This window comes from Triturus cristatus, chromosome 2_2 (genome assembly GCF_964204655.1).
Source record: "Triturus cristatus chromosome 2_2, aTriCri1.1, whole genome shotgun sequence".
NCBI lineage: Eukaryota > Metazoa > Chordata > Amphibia > Caudata > Salamandridae > Triturus > Triturus cristatus.
In genome coordinates, this window is record NC_140582.1 from 1,086,815,944 (window position 1) to 1,086,833,588 (window position 17,645).

Sequence of the window (17,645 nt, forward strand, 5' to 3'; positions counted from 1 at the left end):
GATCTGGTCAAACCACGGTTTGTGAACTGCATGAGGAAAATTGCTGATTGGATGACCAACAACTGCCTCAAATTATGTGGTGAAAAACCATAGATAGTGCGGTTTGGCAAATCTCAGGAGTCTTTGTCAACGGACTGGTGGCCTGCTGAATTAGGACCTGCCCCTTGCCCAAAATAGGAGGTTAAAAATGTTGGCGTCAAATTGGATCAGACACTTTCTATGAAAGACCAAGTGAGTGCAACCTGTGGCACCTGTTGTGCCACAATGCTTTTACTTGGGAAAGTCTTTCCATGGCTCCAGGCTACATTAAGAGAAAACACTCGTCCAGGAACTGATTATGAGTCGCCTGGACAACTGGAATGCACTATTAGTAGCACCAAATGATTCATTGCTGGCTCAGCTCCAAGTGGTGCAGAATACAGCTACCCAATTAATCTACAACCTTATTCTCGCTCGTCCTCTGCTCCCATCTTGAAAGCACTTCACTGGCTACCAGTTACGAAACGTCCCATTTTTGAACTGTGCTGGATGACTCTTAAGGCACTAAGTAAACAGCTTCCTACCTACCTACACGACCGACTCGGTCAGTACCAGCCTACTTGATTGCTTAGATCGCTGAATCAAACTTCACTAAAGACCCCTCACATGCGCACTTCCAGATTTGGTGGCAGATCTTTTGCCCATCTTGCCCCATTTCAATCTGCAAATCTGGTTGTGCCAGGATCCTTCAAAATTCAAAAAACTTCTAAAGACTTGGATGTTTCAACTGGTCAACCTGCACTTGCTGTTTTGGTTGCTAAGCACCATGATACACCTCCGCGTGAAACGTTTTGCGCTATAGCAAATGCCTATAACATAACCACCATTGCATCACCAAATGCCACCTCCCCTTTAGATACGGGGCAGACCACAGTGCTCGTTTATCAAACTTGGGAGGCTGAAAGGTAGAGGTGGGTAAACCAACAAATGAACAGGGAATGTCGAAACAGAGCCTATCCAAGAGTCTGGCGTGGATCTTAAACCCTGTGCACTAGCAGGCCCCTGAAAAGATTTGCTATGTAAATCATACACCAAACCACGTAAAATATGGTAAGCTCACATCAAAATAAAAAAAAGTGAATTTCTTTAACATGGACAAGCTTTAACATTAGTAAGGCACATTAAATCACTGAACTGAGAAGTACTTATTAAAAGTCATAGTTTTATGCAAGTGGTAGTTTGAGCTCGCATGTTTGAAAGTATTTTCATACATGATAATGAAGCAAAAAAACAGTGTTGGTGAAATAAAGTATTTGCTTAAATCAGTGCTTTAAATGGGCCGGTACTCACCGGTACTGAGTACCGGCACTTCGTATTTTTACCAAGCTGAGTACCGGCACTTCTCCACTGCCAAGGAGAGTACCGATACTCAGGGTCGAATTGACAAGGTTGGCACTGGGCCGGTGCCGAGGGCCAGCTGTGTTCCTGTTTTTTTAGCAGCATGTTTGTCGTTTTGCCGTTTGTCTGTGTCATTCATCTGTGGCAAGCAGCACGATGGGGCCTGAACGGCGGCCTGCTGCTGCGTCAAGTGGGCCTCTGCTCCCTCCCTACCCAGATAAAAGCTCTCATTGTCCTCAACAGCCCCCTGCCGAGCCTCCATGCTGCGACGTCTTGTAAGGTAGTGTATGGGACATTTTCTACCTGGGGCACACTAAAGTGTGCAGACTGAATGAGTTGGGGGGGCGGTTGGGGGGGAGCCTGCTCGGGAGTGTCCACTTAAAAACCCAGGTAACAAGGGCCATTTTCACCCCTTGGCCTCTCACTGGGGTCTGACTGTCTTTCCTCTGACTCACTTGCCCCTGCAAATCAACCCCCACTCCGACTGCCTGCTGTGACATTGAGTCCATGATGGGTGGGGATGAGGTGGTGGAGATTACCTGGGCGGACTCCCTCGTGCCCAGGTGAGGTGAGAGGCGGAATACTGACCTTCCCATCAGAGGCCAGTATTGTTCTGCCCCTGGCCTCTACCCTGCTGGACTCTGCACATGTTCACAACCCAGCAGTGCTCACTGTCTGCCACTGAAAGCTTAATGTCCGTGGGGCCTTCTGCTGAGGAGAGAGGACAGATAATGGGGTGAGAGAAGGCTAAGAGTGAAGGGAAAGAGATAGAAGAAGCAGAGTAGAGTTTAATGGGGAAAACGATAGGCAGAAGGGGTAAGCACAGATAGAGATGGGGAAGCGATTGAGATAGCTATGGAAACAGTAAGAGAGGCACAGAGAAATAGAGAACGATGGTAGAGAATGATAGGATACAATTGGGGTAAAGAGAGTGGGACGGAGTTAGATACAAATGGGAGAGAAGTGAGGGGGAGGGATCGAGAGGTTTGAGATGTAAAGATTGATAGAGAGTGGTTGTCTGCTTGTTTGTGTGAGAGAGAGAAATGAAATCAGAGCGGAAGAGAATCGGGACACTCAGGAGGTATTTGAAAAGAAATGCGTGGAATACTTGTTTTGTGTGTATGTGTGTGCACTCTTGAATATAAAAGGATTGCGCCAAATGCAAGTAAGTAGGAACAGTATGACATTAAGAAGTTGCAAATATTGCGGAAATATTAACATGTGGTGTTTGTCATTCATTTTGTGAAACGAATTAGCATATTTTGTTTATTTTCATACATTTCTCACATGTTTTGGTATGTCCTGCAACTGGTGTAAATGCCCTTCTTTGCACATATGAAAAGTTTGAGACAACTATCAAGGACAAAATGAATACTCAACAGAAAGGTTATCATCATGTCTCACCCCGCCTACTAGCTCAATTTAATGAGTACCTGCACTTATTTTGTTCCATTTAAAGCACTGCTTAAGATCATACAATTTAAGCGGGGAAGCCGAGATTTATAACTGTGTTCTGTTTTACTTTGTACAAACCAGCCAGGAAATGGGTTTAGGTTTCTCTTTCCTTATATTAAGGCTTTGTTTTTAACTATTAGTTCATTTTCTGCAGTTTTGAAACACAGCGCTGACTCGACCGGAAGGATATGCGCTTTACGTGAGCACAATTTACTTTACATAAGGTCAACTGCATTGGCTATAGGTACAGGGAGATTAAGTGATTTGTCCAGAACAACAGGATGTTAAGGCGACACCGAGACTCGGACCTGAACCAGTTGGCAGCTCTGACAGTAATGCCACATTCGGGGTAAAATGATGCAAGCAAGCAGTAGCCACATCAAAGCTCGGCGTGGGCTCGAGGTTCCTGCAGGACCTCGAGCTGAGCCAAAGCCAGGCTTCAGGCTCGTCCACCTATAATGAAAAGCCATCCTTAAAAGTCGAACCGGAGTCTTTTCTTCGTTTTTTATCTGTTATGCTTGATCTAAAAGTTGGGTTTAGTTTAAAAACGTTGTTTTTCCCCTTTTGCCCTGATGGCATCAGCATTCTTCCTGGAGTTAACCCCACACTTCCCAGTACATTCCTATTCACTCTGAGCCCCGCCTGCAGGGCTACCTGGAAGACATTTTGAAGCGCTGAGCGCAATTTATCAGGGACAAAAAAGCCTCGAAGAATAAAATAACGCCTCTCTGAGGTCTTCAGAGCCGGGCGGTTTTAAAGCTTCCATAGGGTACTTCTATACTAGGGTAATATGAACTCCAGGCAAAATAACAATGAAGCAAAGCAAGTGACACTGACTAACGGCAACGGAATCAAAACCTACTGTGTGCCAGTCACCTGGGCGCAGAGCGAAGACATACAGTAAACATCGCAAAACTGCAGCCATGAAATTCAAACCTTAAATGAAGATCTCGTGAGACACATGCAGCACAGGAACGACTTTCCTCTAAACTCAGTCCAGCGCTTGACACGTAATGCGCACTGTAAAACTCAACGCCTCTAGGCGCTTGGGGCCACCGAGAGCATGCATTGCAAACGTGTGAAAGATGCAGGGGCGACAAACGAGATGCGCCTTGAAACCTGCAACGCAACAACGCTCAGACAGAAGCAATGCGTGCGTAAAACGCCTTTCAGCCCCGGGCTCACCCTTCAATTCTCTGCGTGTAGTTACTTCCACTACATAATGAAACATTTATTAGAGGCATCCGCCCACATTACTACAGTGAAAATACACATTAGTACCCAACCTGCACGTCAATGTATCGCACAAGAGGTCCGCGCCGATTCCTGCTATCCATCAGCAGCACTCTGAGAAAATAGTTAAACACTGCCCCTGTGCTCGATACCAGGTAGAAGAAACCGTAAAAGTCCTTTTCTACAGGATGCAAACTCGAAGAAGCCAAGACTACCTCTTTAGCGTGTCCTCCAGGATGGAAATTTAAACAGAGCCATTTAGGAGCTTGAAACACAAGTAAGTTTTCGACCACTGCCTGCCCTCACTCCCGAATACTGACCAAATGCAGCTCCTGTCGGTGGGCATGCTGTCTCCCGGAGGCGGCGGTACCTCTGGAGAAGGCTTCCTTCTTCCCAGCCTGGCACGCAGGCGAGTGCTGCCTTCGCCCTTCATTTCCTGAATCTCGGCTCCTTCCTCATGGTCATCAGCGGGTTAAGAACCAGGCTGCACGGTTCTGCACTCAGGCGCTGCCCCCTGGTGGCGACAGTTCTAACTGCAGCTCCTGGACCTGACATTCGGCAGTACTCCCAGGAACAAGGCGCGTGCCCTGTGAACTCCTGTGATTCACGCAGCCACCAACAAGGCGGGGGGAACCCGTCAGAAGCACGGTTGTGGGTTTGTCGGACCGTGTTGAAAAACGGGGACCACTTTTATCCCTCGCAATGTATATTAAAAACGGTATAAAGATGAGTAGAAGTTAAGCTAATCAGAAGATGTTTCCTACTTTCGCTTTCAGCAGCCAAGTTTTTGGAGCAAGTGTTATATTTTCAAGCGTGAGCATTCATCTGCTACTTTAGTTATTGCTCTGCATTGGTTTTAGTGTTTCCCAGGGCTTGTGTTTGTATATGTGTGACATGCGTCACACCACCGCGTTGTCCACGTATGCCCATCAATTACTTAGATACGCCTGCAGCTTGGGTACTGTGGTTACCTTCCGACCCGGCGATGCGGAACGGTAGCGGCTAAATGACTGCACGCGACGCCAGCAGTGAAAGTGTAGTGGGACTGTGTAGCCACAAGCAGCCGCTCCACTCTTTATATTTCCCCTCGGAAAGCGCCCAGCCAGAATGTATTGTACACGTCGGGTGGCACTCTAGTCTACAGCAAGGGAGCAGCCAGTAAAATACCCCCACGTTAAACATATCTCAAATCAAACCGAGCGCGCGAAGCGAGTTAATGCAAGCTTCCTAAGAAGAGTTCCTTTCATCGCCTTCCAGGTATCCACCCATTTATCCTTCTAACTATTCCATTCAGCCATCCATCTGTCCATTCGTTCACCTATACATATATCCACCCATTGCCCCATCCATCTTTTCACCAATCCATCTATCTTAACCATCCACCCATTCATTCTTCTTCATGTGTGCATTCTTTAATACTCCCATCCATGCACGCTTTCCCCAGTCAATCCTTACTCCATCCAGTCCTTCATTTAACCTTTCATCCTACCTTTCACCGTTCTTCTATCTTTCTCTTTACGTTTCCTTCCTTCCGTTCTTTTTCCCCTTTGTACCTACCCATCTTTTTTCTCTCATCCTCACCTTTTCTTTCATATCTTCCTGTCATGCTGATTGTTCTCCAATGTGTTCCTCTTTCTGCATTTTCTACTCTTCACCTTTTATCTTTGTGTTCCCTTCCATGAGCATGCCATCTGAAAGCTCACAGCCCTCTCTCATGGTACTTGAAAGCAGTACTATTTATAAGCATTTTGTCTGCAGACATAAGACACCGATAAACAATTAATGAATGTTTATAAGAACCCAGTTCACCAGCTTATCCAGCCCAGTGGGAAACCCAGCTTAAACTGATACAGTGAGGGGGGGGGGCGAGGGGTCCCTATGCCCCTGCTCTACAGGTACCTGAATAAGCAGGCTTGGGGGCTTGTGCGATGGGGTAGCACAGATGTGACTGACGATGAGGGTCTCATTTCATATTGGTTTGGTGTACGCCAAGTGCCCGTGGGTGTGAGTTTCTGTGGGCTTCAGTCACGAAGATCATTCATATTGTAAATAGTGTTCGAGGTATGGTACGGCCACAATGTATTGCAGAAACTGGGGGGCACTCTACATCTCTTTCAACTGAAAATTAATTATTTACATCATGCCTACATCGTCTCGAAGCATCTGACCCGGGGCTGGATTAGGGCAGAGACCATACCTCTGGCTCCGACCTCCATCATCTCTCACACCTCTCGGTGGGGTGACCGAAGGCCGGCCCAGTTTGGGTGCTGAGGATCCCCTAAGGAAGTAGCACCACCAGCCACTGGTGTGCCCCTGGACTGTAGAGGCGGCCTAGGGCACCACCTTCCAGGGGTCTGGGTGTTCCAGGTTCGCCGGACAACATCTCCCCCAGTTTTTCCTGGCCGTCACCCTACTTCTTGGGCGGGGCCGTTGCTTATTTGAACCAGGACTGTAGTGTGGCCCCGCTGGACAGTGACCATGGTTCCCGGAACGTTCATAACGTACAACATTTCCTTTTCAAAAGGCGTAGGGAAATTCCATAATATTGCTCACACGAGGGGGTCTAATGGAACATTGTAACACCTATAAGACGATGCCAGTGTTACCTATCCTCTATTAATTCCAAATCAATATAACTTACACTGAATAAAGGATAGTAAATTAATTGTATATGTGTGTGTATATGTACGGGGGCATTGCCTGTTAATGGACGAAAGCCCTCACTCACCGAAGGTGTCATGCTTCATCATTGGGTTCCTCCAAGCACACTGGGACCGCAAGTTACCCAGTGTGGGCTTCAACTTGCCCCTTGGGAAGGAGCAGGAGCGTTTTAACCTAGCATGTAAGTGTTTTTATACCTCAAGGGTGCGAGTGGGGAGCAGAGTGCAAAAGAATTGTAATTAAAGAAATTTTGAATTTAAAACTACCTCAGAGGGTACTACTCAACTTTATTCAAATGTCCCACTGGATAGGGTTAAAAAGGTAACAGGATACAGGGTTATAGATATATACCCCGTGCATTGGTCAACATGTTTCTGCCCAAGCTGACAAAATTTAGTTCGGAGCATTCATCAAGACCTTAATATCAAGTCACTCTGCTTAGATAGTATATAATATCGAAAATTATAAGTGTAATAAATGGACCAACCAAACTCAGTTTGTCTTAGTCAGAGGTTTCGGTGATCCTAAGTCTTCTTTGTATAATGCGACTCTACCAACTCCAGAGACGCATACACAGCAGGACCCTCTACTGGTGTCTGTCGTGTGACTCTGTCAGACTCATGGGAAATGCCATCCATGGTGGCGGACCTGTATGACGACCTGATCGCCCACAGACAAATGAAGGGGCAATCTGACTAGCACGGTTGTTTGTGCTCCTACGTTTCTCTTGAGCTGCTTCCACGTCAAGGGGCGCTGGCTGCCAGGTGGGCCCTGCTGGGATGCGGTCTCTGGTAGGACGCCGCTGCAGCAAATCTATGGGTGCACAGTTCATGGTTCTGTGTGGAGGCTGCTGATATGCCCGCAGGAATTGGTGGAGGCAGCACTCCGCATTTTCACCCTGTCCCACCCTTATGCAAAATGCTCAGTTCAACATGTGCATAAAGCGCTCTGCCTCCCCATTGGCTTGAGGCCATTGTGGAGTCCCTTTCTGGTGCTTGATGTTAAGCGACAAAGGGTACTCCTGGAATTCCTCCCCTTGGAATGGGGCCCATTGTCGGGTTTCTACTCCTCCGGGAGTCCTAGCAAGCCAGACTTTTGCTAGGACCGGCTTCACCTTAGAGAAGATGGTGGACTGTACCAGCTCAACTACCGGATACCTTGTGTGGCTGGCCACAATCACCCCTGTAAGTCGGCCGCCTGGGCAGTTCCCAAAGACCATGCGGAGTCTGGTCTAAGGTATCAAGCAAGGCTCTTCGGTGATAATTAGGACAGATCGTGGTTCTCTGTTGGTGACTATGCACGAGTGGCAAACCGCACCTTTTCTTCCACCATGGTGTCCATTCCAGGGAACCAGACTTTGTTTCGTAGTCTTGCCTTGGTTTTCGACACCCCCTGGTAGCCTTGATGAGCCAGGTCGATGACCTTGGCCCAGAGACACCGAGGTATCATGATGCGTCTCCCTCACAGAAGCAGCCCATTACTGCTGGTGTTCAGTTCATCCTTGACCCTCCATAGTTTGGTCATCATCGTTTGTTCCATGGGAGTTAGCAAAATCTAGGAAGTTCTGCCACTTCTTCCAAAAAAGCGCCTCCTTGGCCTTGGACAGGCTAGTGTCTGTCATGGTCGACTCCTTGGCCTCCCCCAACCGGAAGGGCTTGGAGGCACGCTTCCAGCACGACCATGTGTTAAAACTCTTCAGCGCCTTCATCCTTCCCCCCTCCTCGCTGTTGTTCGGCTATGCTGGAGGGTGGCATGGCAGATAATCCGCCGGGTTGTTCACTCCAGGGCAATATGCTACTTCAAATGAATATGGCTGCAGGTGCACTGCCCACCGTTTGATGCTGGGAGGGGCACAGGAGATGTTCCCACGAAGAGCAGGACAAGCGGCTTGTGATCAGTAAGGATCTTGAATTGCTGTCCGCATGAATACAGATGGAATTGGCAGCAGGCCAATCTGATAGCTATAGCTTCTTGTTCTTTCTGAGCATATATCAAGCCTCAGTGTCTGAGAATGCTCTGCTGGAATATGTGATGGGGACCCACGAACCCTCTCATTTTCTGCAAGAAACTGCCCCTAACTTCATTGGGCTAACATCCACCACAAGTTACGTCTGGTATCTCCGGTTGAAGTAGGTCATGGTGGCGTTGTCCAGAAGTGCATGCTTCACTAGGCAAAAAGCCCTGTCCTTGTGTGCAATCCACTCCCACGTGGCATCAGTCCTTGTCAGGGCTCTCAGGATTTAGACAGGGTGGCCTAGTTCGAAATTAAATGACCACAGTAAGTCACCATCCCGAGAAAGCTCCTCACTTCTGTGGCTGACCGGGGGCTGAAATCCTTCTGTAGTGCTTCCACTTTGCTTGGGTCCACTCACAGCCCTTCCCCACTAGAACACGCACTCAAACTCGTCGATCAAGCCTTTATAAATCGACCATTTCTTCTTGGGTAGCGTCAGTCCAGTCTGCCAGATGCTGCAGCATTACCCTGAGCCACACAATATTCCTTAAGAGGGTCTGAGAAGATCAGGATGTCGTCACTGATGTTTATAACTCCTACAAGGCCAGAGAGGGTTTCACTGATGTGTTTTGAAACACCTCAGCTGCAGAGGATATGCCTAAGGACCATGTGGTTTGAGAACGTCATTGTACAGCAACTGGCTAGTTCCAGCTCCAGCTGGTGGTAGCCGGCATTGTGGTCAAGTTTAGTAAACCACTGCGCGTCATTCAAGTCTGCCACAATGTCATTCACAGTAGGGGTGATGTGCCGTTCACACTGACTGGCCTTACTTGGAAGTAAAATTACCCCACAGCCGAAAGGCCCCAAGTTGCTTGCCTTTGGGCGCAATTACCAGGGGTGAGACCTAACGTGTCTGGATTGGTGACTTTCTCAATCTCCTTGTTGCTGCAGATTCCGCAGCTCCTAATCCACCAGCAGCCACAGCTAGAAGGGTACCATCTAGTGGTGCAGCACCGTGTGCCTCAAGGTCTCATCAATGTGCAGCCACGTTTTTGGTGTTCTTCAGCTGTCCTAGTCCTTCGAAGATCTGGGGAAGCTCCTGCATGATGACAGTGGCGTACGACTCATGGATCTTCCCTGTGAAGAAGACGAGACCCAGGTCTTCAGCTGTGCGTCAGCCCAGGAGGTTGCTGGTGTCGCCTTCCGTGACATGGAAATGGGCCAGTGTCAACCGTCCTGTCGCTCACCACTACCACTACTCCTACCAGCAGCTGTGGATCCTTGCCACCATAGGTGTAAATTCTCGCTATGGTGGGAGCCAGCTTGGGGCGTGGAGATATCATGTTGAGCTGGGTGGTGTCCATTAGGTTAACTGAGGCTCCAGTGCCCACTAGGGCCCTCACAAAGGTGCCTCCGATCTCCACGGTGCACTTGGGTGGTGGGCATTTTCAGGTTGCCTTCTTTGCCAGCAAAGGATATGGTTAATACCTTGCTATCTCGGTCATTGCCGAGCTCAGGATTTAATCTTGGTTTGCACCCGATAACTGTCTCTCGGGCTCCTCCTCAGCGATTGACAACTGTCGCAGGGTTGCTCTCAGCCCGAGCGGGTTGTCTTTGGGTGGCGTCCACTTGCTCTTCCTTTACCTTCATAATGCAAGTAGCCTCAGGTGGGGTTGACCCTTTCGCCAAATCCATGTCCATTTCATTGGCTCTGCCGTTTGCCAGGTCATGCAACAATGGCAGGATAGGATGGCATTCAGAGTGATTCCTAGCTGGTGTAAAATGAATCATCGTTGGACTGCCTTCTTGCAACCCTGTATCAACGGCGCCCGGATCTCTCCGGTTGTTCAATGTGGACGTACAAGCTTGCTAGTTACCTGAAACATGGCGTAGAAAACGTCCACAGACTCATCCTACGTTTGTTGAGCTTGTCGCAGTTTAAACAGCTCGTAGTCTGGGTTAAGCTGAGTGTCTAAATGCTGGGTAAAGGCCTCAACGGCGGCGTCAACGTTCGATTCACCATCTGTGGTGGGTAGGTTTTAAAAAAAGAGGTTTCGTTCCGCCCCTCCAAAGTGATGCAACACCGATCTCTTTACCACCCCATCCATTTCCTGAGAGACGCAGAAGTAATGTTGCAGCTTTCGACCCAGGAGCGCCACTGTGGCACAGCTATTGCCAGGTCCACTAGCTCGCTCAATGGCGACAATGCAGTGACTGACGAGTGGGTATGGGGATTGGGCGAAATTGGAGCAAGGTTCTGCTGCTGCCCGTACATCATGCTAACTTCGCCCTGCGGAAGGAGGCCGCCCCAAGCTATTGGGTCCTAGGCTGCAATGCAGATATCCACTATGCTGATTCGACATTGGTGTCTTCTCTGACGGCACTCCCCTCACAGAATGTCTTAACTAGTGACAGTGGTGACACTGATGGGCACCTCACTTCCAGCACATGGCAAGTTCAGGAGGCAGCTTTCGGGCCCACTGATCATACACCCTTTAGGTTGTCGTCTAAATGCTTTCCCAGCCAGGCAAGGCAGTAGTCAATTCTTCTGACCTCAGGGGCGCGCCCACAACCCAGGTCAGTCCCTCCTCTCTCTCGGACACGCACTGACATGGATGGCAAACATGCGCCAGCAGTTGACGCTGCCTCGTATTGACAGCGGTGCAGAGGCCCACAAGGGAGCTCTACTCACTTGCAGCAGGTGGGATGATGGCACTGCTGATAAAGCACTAAAGGGACAGTAGGCAGCAGGGTGGCTCCCCCAGCTGGAGCAGTAGACGTAGCAGAGGCAGAGGCTCGACCGCAGGCCTCCCAAGGCCGCTCTGGGCACTGCGCTGTAAACGGCCCAGATGGCACCCTCACCACTGCAGGTGGGGCTGCGGGAACAGCACCAGTGGGGTAGAGACCGTCCTCGTCGCCAATGTGGTGACCTTCACCAGCCCCAGGGATGCAGATCTATAGCGCGCTAAAGAACTGCAAGCAGAGCCGCAGTGATAGTGATAGCTCCACCCTTTATTTATCCAATTGGACCATGCCTGGTCCTCAGGTTGTGGTGCGGCCACAATGTATTGTAGTAGCCAGATGGTCCTCTACAGGTACTAGGGTATGCAGGTTTCAGTCACAAAGATCATTCCTATTGTAAATAGCTTTCAGTTTAAGTGGTGTTGGTAAGCTGGAGGATGACAGTGTGGTATCAGAAACCACACCACACTTTATTAACTTTTTAAAATGTACTTTTTATTTATTTTTGCAGTTTTATACAGAACAAACTCGACAGAAGGTCACACTTGTTTTGTAGGCACAGAAAGATTAAGTGATTTCCCCCTATTCACATGATAATGAGTAAATGCCAGGACTCAAACCTTGTTCCCCAGTTCTGAAGTCGGCAGCTTTGACGGTTAGGCCACATCTCGTCCCGAATCTGGTGCATGCGTGAGAGGTTATTTCGCTGCTGGCTGTGTGAGTCACAGGACTACCCTAGTTATACGCCAGCAGAGACGAGTGTGCATGCATTCATTGCAACAAGCCAGGTTTCATCACCTGTGAGAACATGAAGGTTGATGGGCCCTTGGATGCTGCCAAGAAAGGAGCACACATTTTCCTTTGCTGGTTTTGCGGAAGCAAGTTCTCAAAGTGGTGGTGTAGCTGGTGACTAGCGACTGAAGTTGGACTCTTCTTAGGTTTCAGTGGAGGAATGTAGAATGCAGAAGACCGTGCGTGTGATGTCGAAGGACCTTGAAGGAATTTATTTAGGTACTACGGAGGCAGACGAGGAAGCACAGGGGCAGAGAAGTGAGGGGGTTTCGCAAGGGTTCTACATGCAACTTACCAACTAGATCACTATACAACAATCCTCAAAACTCTATGGTGCTGAAAGTAGGGTGATGCCTCTGGCACAACACTGGGGAACCTCTCTGGCTCAGTCTCTTCAGATCAGGTCACGTGGCAACAGTACACTGCTGTCTGTAACCTGCTTTCGTCAAGTTCAATTCCAATCTGAAGGAAGCTGCATGTTCCAGTCAATTTAGCCAAAATATTGTCCGTACTAGTTAAATATTTACTTTAGGTCTGCAAAGGTGAACTTGCATGGTCTGGGAGGACATGTCATATTGTTCTGTGCGGGTCTGTGGAGACAGCCTTGAGACAATGAATCCTCTGATCCTGTGTCATTCACGGAGTCTGGTCTAGGTTATTACACTCCTCTGTGTCTGGTAAACCACAGACAGTATGAGATACTCGCAGCAGCCTACGCTGGGCCTAATGTACACACCTTTAGACTCTGTCCCACTAGACTCTGGTAAACCACAGATAGTCAGGGATGGACCCGCAGCAGCCTACGCTGGCCCTACTGTCAACACCCTTAGACTCTGGCCCAAAAGAGTCTGATAAACCACAGACAGTCCGAGATAGACCAGCAGCAGCCTAAGCCGTGCCTACTATAACACCCTTAGAGTCTGGCCCACCAGCTGTAAGTTCTGACTGTGGGCTGACTGAGGTGGAGTGGAGGGAAAAGAGATGCAGGTACTGTTGCCACCGCATCCAGACACTCCTGTGTTGGTACTGCATATGCTAAGGTGATGCACCGAGTCTTATAAATAGTAAGTCGTTGTCAAAGGGTGCAATAGAGCTCAACACTAGGTTTTGAAACACAAAAGGATGTGCCTGCCATACTAGAAGCCTGGCAGGATGAGCTCTCCGCCCAGCCCTTTCTTCAGCGGAGCTAGAAGCATGTGTGTTGTTGAAGGAGAGCAGGATTAGCAAGAAGCAGCAGAGTAGCCGTATACACCATAACAGTTCATGCTTTTAAAACATTGACTCGTTTCAGCATGGTGAGGACACATTTCCTCTCAATCATACTAGAAAGTCTTGGAGATGGGCATTTTCCACTCACCTTGGCATGTGGACAACTATGAAATAAATAGCACGCATTGAATTTCAGATGCCGGTTGGGGCTGCTTAGCAGTTTGTTAACATTGCGTGATTTTAATCTAGGTTTAATCAAGGCGGCAGCAAACATCACAGATCTTGGAGAGCACTCCTATCAAAGGTATTGTACTATACTTGGTCAGACTCTGCCGTTTGATACTTGTTGGATAACTGAGCCCCTCTTCTCACACAGCACTATTACAACCAGTCTATTCCATCTTAACTTTGTGCAGTGTGTGGTGGCAACCAATCCAATCGGGTTATAGTTTGGCCATTTTGCATCACAAGAGGTGCAGAGTCAAACTTACAGGAATGGCAAATTCACTTGCTGGAAGCAGAGGGAGATATGTTGCAGCATTTGGCATCCCCGATACAGGGTTTGTTCGCATCAATGAGAGATCGCGGCCTGCCTGGGTGCGGAAGGCGATAGTTGGCCTCCTCTCTGAACAATGAAAGCGCCTGCATTATCATACGGTGACTTCAATCAGGCTGGTTAAATGTGGAGGTGTTGTTGCCCAGAGAATCTGTCCGACATCGTCACTGTTTAATGTGCATGTATGGATGATTCTGCAGACGGGTCAGCTATTTCACAGCCACGCAGATGACACGAGTTGTTTATTTTGCCCCATTTAGCAACGGTATTTTGGGCACTTAAAAGCACCAACATGGAACTACTCTACCCCACTGTACACTGGTGTGTCCAAGGGAAAATGCCATTGACTTTAAGTAATTCAGAAGCAAGATATTCGCAGAGAGGGGCGACTTCAGCTAGGTCTCCCACGGCCCCAATTTTTGAGGCAGTTGCACTGGTTGCCAGTGGAGGCGCAGGGTTAACAGATCCATTTTTGAGGCAGTTGCACTGGTTCCCAATGGAGGCGCAAGGTTAAAAGCTACAGTTTTTGAGGCAGTTGCACTGGCTGCCAGTGGAGGAGCAGGTTTAACAGTTCCATTTTTGAGGCAGTTGTGCTGGTTGTCAGTAAAGTCACAGGTTTAACAGTTCAATTTTGAGGCAGTTGCACTGGCTGCCAGGGAGGACCGGGTTAAAAGAGCCCCATTTTTGAGGCAGTTGCTCTGGCCGTCAATAGAGGAGTGGGTTACATTAAGGAATCCATTTGCCCAGCACTGTGTGGTTCAGCAGCCACTGCTTACTTGAAAGATGTTATAACTATAACCCAGAGTTCTTTGAAACAAAATGAAGCCATCTTAGCTCTGCTACGGTTTGGCAGAGGAAAACTTGGGGTGTAGATTTTTCGGGTGCTAAATTATGAAATAAGCTCCCAGAAGAAATCAGGAAACTGACAACTATACAAGGTTTTTCAGAGTCAAAGTAATACCACCATTTAGAGCTTACACTAATCACAGGTGTACGCTACGATGATGTGGAGTCTTTAACGCTCTACACCTACTCTGCATTGTAAAGTGACTCAAAGTCGATCTACGATGCGAGGGCGTTCCTAGCTACGGCAATTTAGGTTAACAAGAGAAGACTGGCATTGGAGACTAGTGCTGTGGAAAATGCCAGTAAGAGGAAGATACATCATTTATCTTGGGGACCCGAAGTGTAAGATGCATCCTCTAACTTATGACTTGATCAAGGCATAAAGCCGCTTTGTAAGATCTCTGAAATCCAAACTAAAGTACAACTTTGATGTTGCAACAGTTGGCAGTTGTCATAGCCCTGTCCATCTTACGCACCGTCCAGCTTGTCTTAATATTAACCTCCACTGCTTCAACTAAAACCTTTGTTTTACCAAGATTTAGCTTGACTATCTAATTAAAGCCACAGGGGAATCATCAACATGGTTATAACTAAATAATAAACTGCTAGGAGTACATTAACCCCTTCAGCGCGGCGCGGATTCCCGCGCCACGCTGAAGGTTCGTTGCGCGGGCGGGCTCATGACGGAACGGTTCCGTCATGAGCACAGCCCAACCGACGCTCATGACGGAACCGTTCCGTCATGAGCGCCGAAGGGGTTAAGCTCTTCGTTGTACGTAAATAGTGTAATCCTATGTCGCAGTTTGTGCTTCAGAGTGCTGGGCCACTGTAATATCTCGGGAGGGGGACTTGGCTCACAGCTACAAATAACTACAACTACAAACAACCACGCAAGAAATCGTCCCAAAAAACTCTTTGAACTAATCAAAACCCAATCTAAGGACACACCTCAACGTCTACAACACATAGCTTGCCCGCAACCCAACTGTGAAGAATTATCTGCCTTCTTCACTCTGAAGACAGACAATATCAAGACTGACCTCCTCAACGATCTAATCTTACACACGGGACCACACACAAAGACCTCCCCAGTAATGCCAATTGCACCATACCATTTCCCATCAAAGCTTAACCTAAAAAACGACACCGACTGGTCATCCTTTTCGACTTACTCCGAAGAAGCCATAGGCAAAATACTTTGTTCCATGAACCCTGCCAATCACTTCTCCGATCCTCTACCCGCTAACGCTGTTAAAAACTTAACTCCACTACTTCTGCCTCTCTGGACAAAGGTCATAAACAGTTCACTTTAACAAGGTTGCATTCCGGACACCCTCAAAGTTGGACAGGTCTCACCCATTCTAAAGAAACCCACGGCCGACCCTACGGACCTAAACAACTATCTCCCTATTTCCAACATCCCTACCCTGGCCAATCTTTTGGAAAAATGTGTACACCTCCAACTGACAAGGCATATGGACCACTTTGACCTTCTTAACAAACACCAATCAGGCTTCCGAGCAGGTCACAGTACTGAATCAGCCATGACACATATAATTGATGACACGCTACAAATCCTTGCTCAGAATGGATCCTGCCTACTCATCCTGCTAGACCTCTCCTCAGCCTTTGATACGGTCAAACACGAGAACCTGTTAGATCTTCTGAAGCATAGAATGGGATTATCAGGTTCAGTGCTAAATTGGTTTACCTAATTTCTCCATAATCGAACACAACAATTCAGGGTCAACAACACCATGTCCAAACCCGTCCCAGTAACATTAGGAGTACCGCAAGGGTCCTCTTTATCCCCGATATTGTTTAACCCATTCATGGAACCCCTCACCGAAATTCTTCAAGCATCTAACGTGCAATACCACATGTACGCTGACGACACAAAATTATACCTCAAGATCCACACCTTAGAAGACATCAAACTGCTCAACACAACGCTTAGGAATACCCAGATATGGCTGGCAAAAAACCATTTCAAATTAAATCACCTAAAAACCGAATTCCTGCTAATAGCTCCACCCGCCCAAGTCCCCATAATGCAAGATTGGATAAAACACCTTACGGCATTCAACGTTCAACCAATCATCGTTGACTCAGCGAAATCACTGGGAATAACTCTTGACAGTAACCTCAATATGCAAAAACACATCAGCAACACTACAAAGGGAGCTAATTTCCAGATAAATACACTGAGGAAGCTGAAACCCTTCCTGCCAATCAATGACTTCAAGCAAGCAGTACAAGCACTAGTTATCCCCAGAGTGAAGTACGGAAGTGTCTCTCTTTGCGGCCTACTCAAAGCAACAACGGCACCACTAAGACCCTCAATCAATGCCGCAGCGAGACTCATCACTGGTTCTAAAAGAAATCTACACATTTCCCCGGACCTCAAATCCCTGAATTGGCTACCCCTGGAAGCCAGAATTCATTTGAAGATAGCGTGTATGACGCATAAAGCCATGCACCACAAAGTACCCAGATATCTAGCACAGAAGCTGACGATCTCTGGTGGGCTCAGATCTTCCAGAAGTGCGGAAAACGTATTACTAAAACCACAGAGATTCAACAAGAAAAAAACATATAACCGTACCTTCTCAGGGATGGTGCCCAGAATTTGGAATGCTTTACCACCCGATACCAGACTTAACCCCTCTATTGTCTCCTTCAAAAAGGAAGTAAAATCGATTCTCATGGCCAAATTCACCCGAGTACGGTCCAAAGATATATTGTGAACTACTATACTGTCGCCATTACCCTTACTATGACAAGGGACCCTCTAAGCAATCTTGACATTCCATCTTCCTG

General features: G+C 47.9%; 1 protein-coding gene across 3 annotated transcripts in view; it reads right to left on the reverse strand.

Annotated features, from left to right (window-relative positions):
• ST3GAL5 (ST3 beta-galactoside alpha-2,3-sialyltransferase 5) overlaps window positions 1-17,645 on the reverse strand; it is a 495,924-nt gene that overhangs the window by 206,509 nt on the left and 271,770 nt on the right. Inside the window, exon 1 of one of the 3 annotated variants that reach the window (XM_085642612.1) lies at window positions 4,386-4,525. The exons of the other annotated variants lie outside the window; for them this stretch is intronic. Within the exon in view, the coding sequence (XP_085498738.1) occupies window positions 4,386-4,498 (113 nt within the window). The 5' untranslated portion in view covers window positions 4,499-4,525. Of the gene's footprint in view, window positions 1-4,385; window positions 4,526-17,645 lie in introns of those variants that run through there. 3 annotated transcript variants of the gene reach the window in all.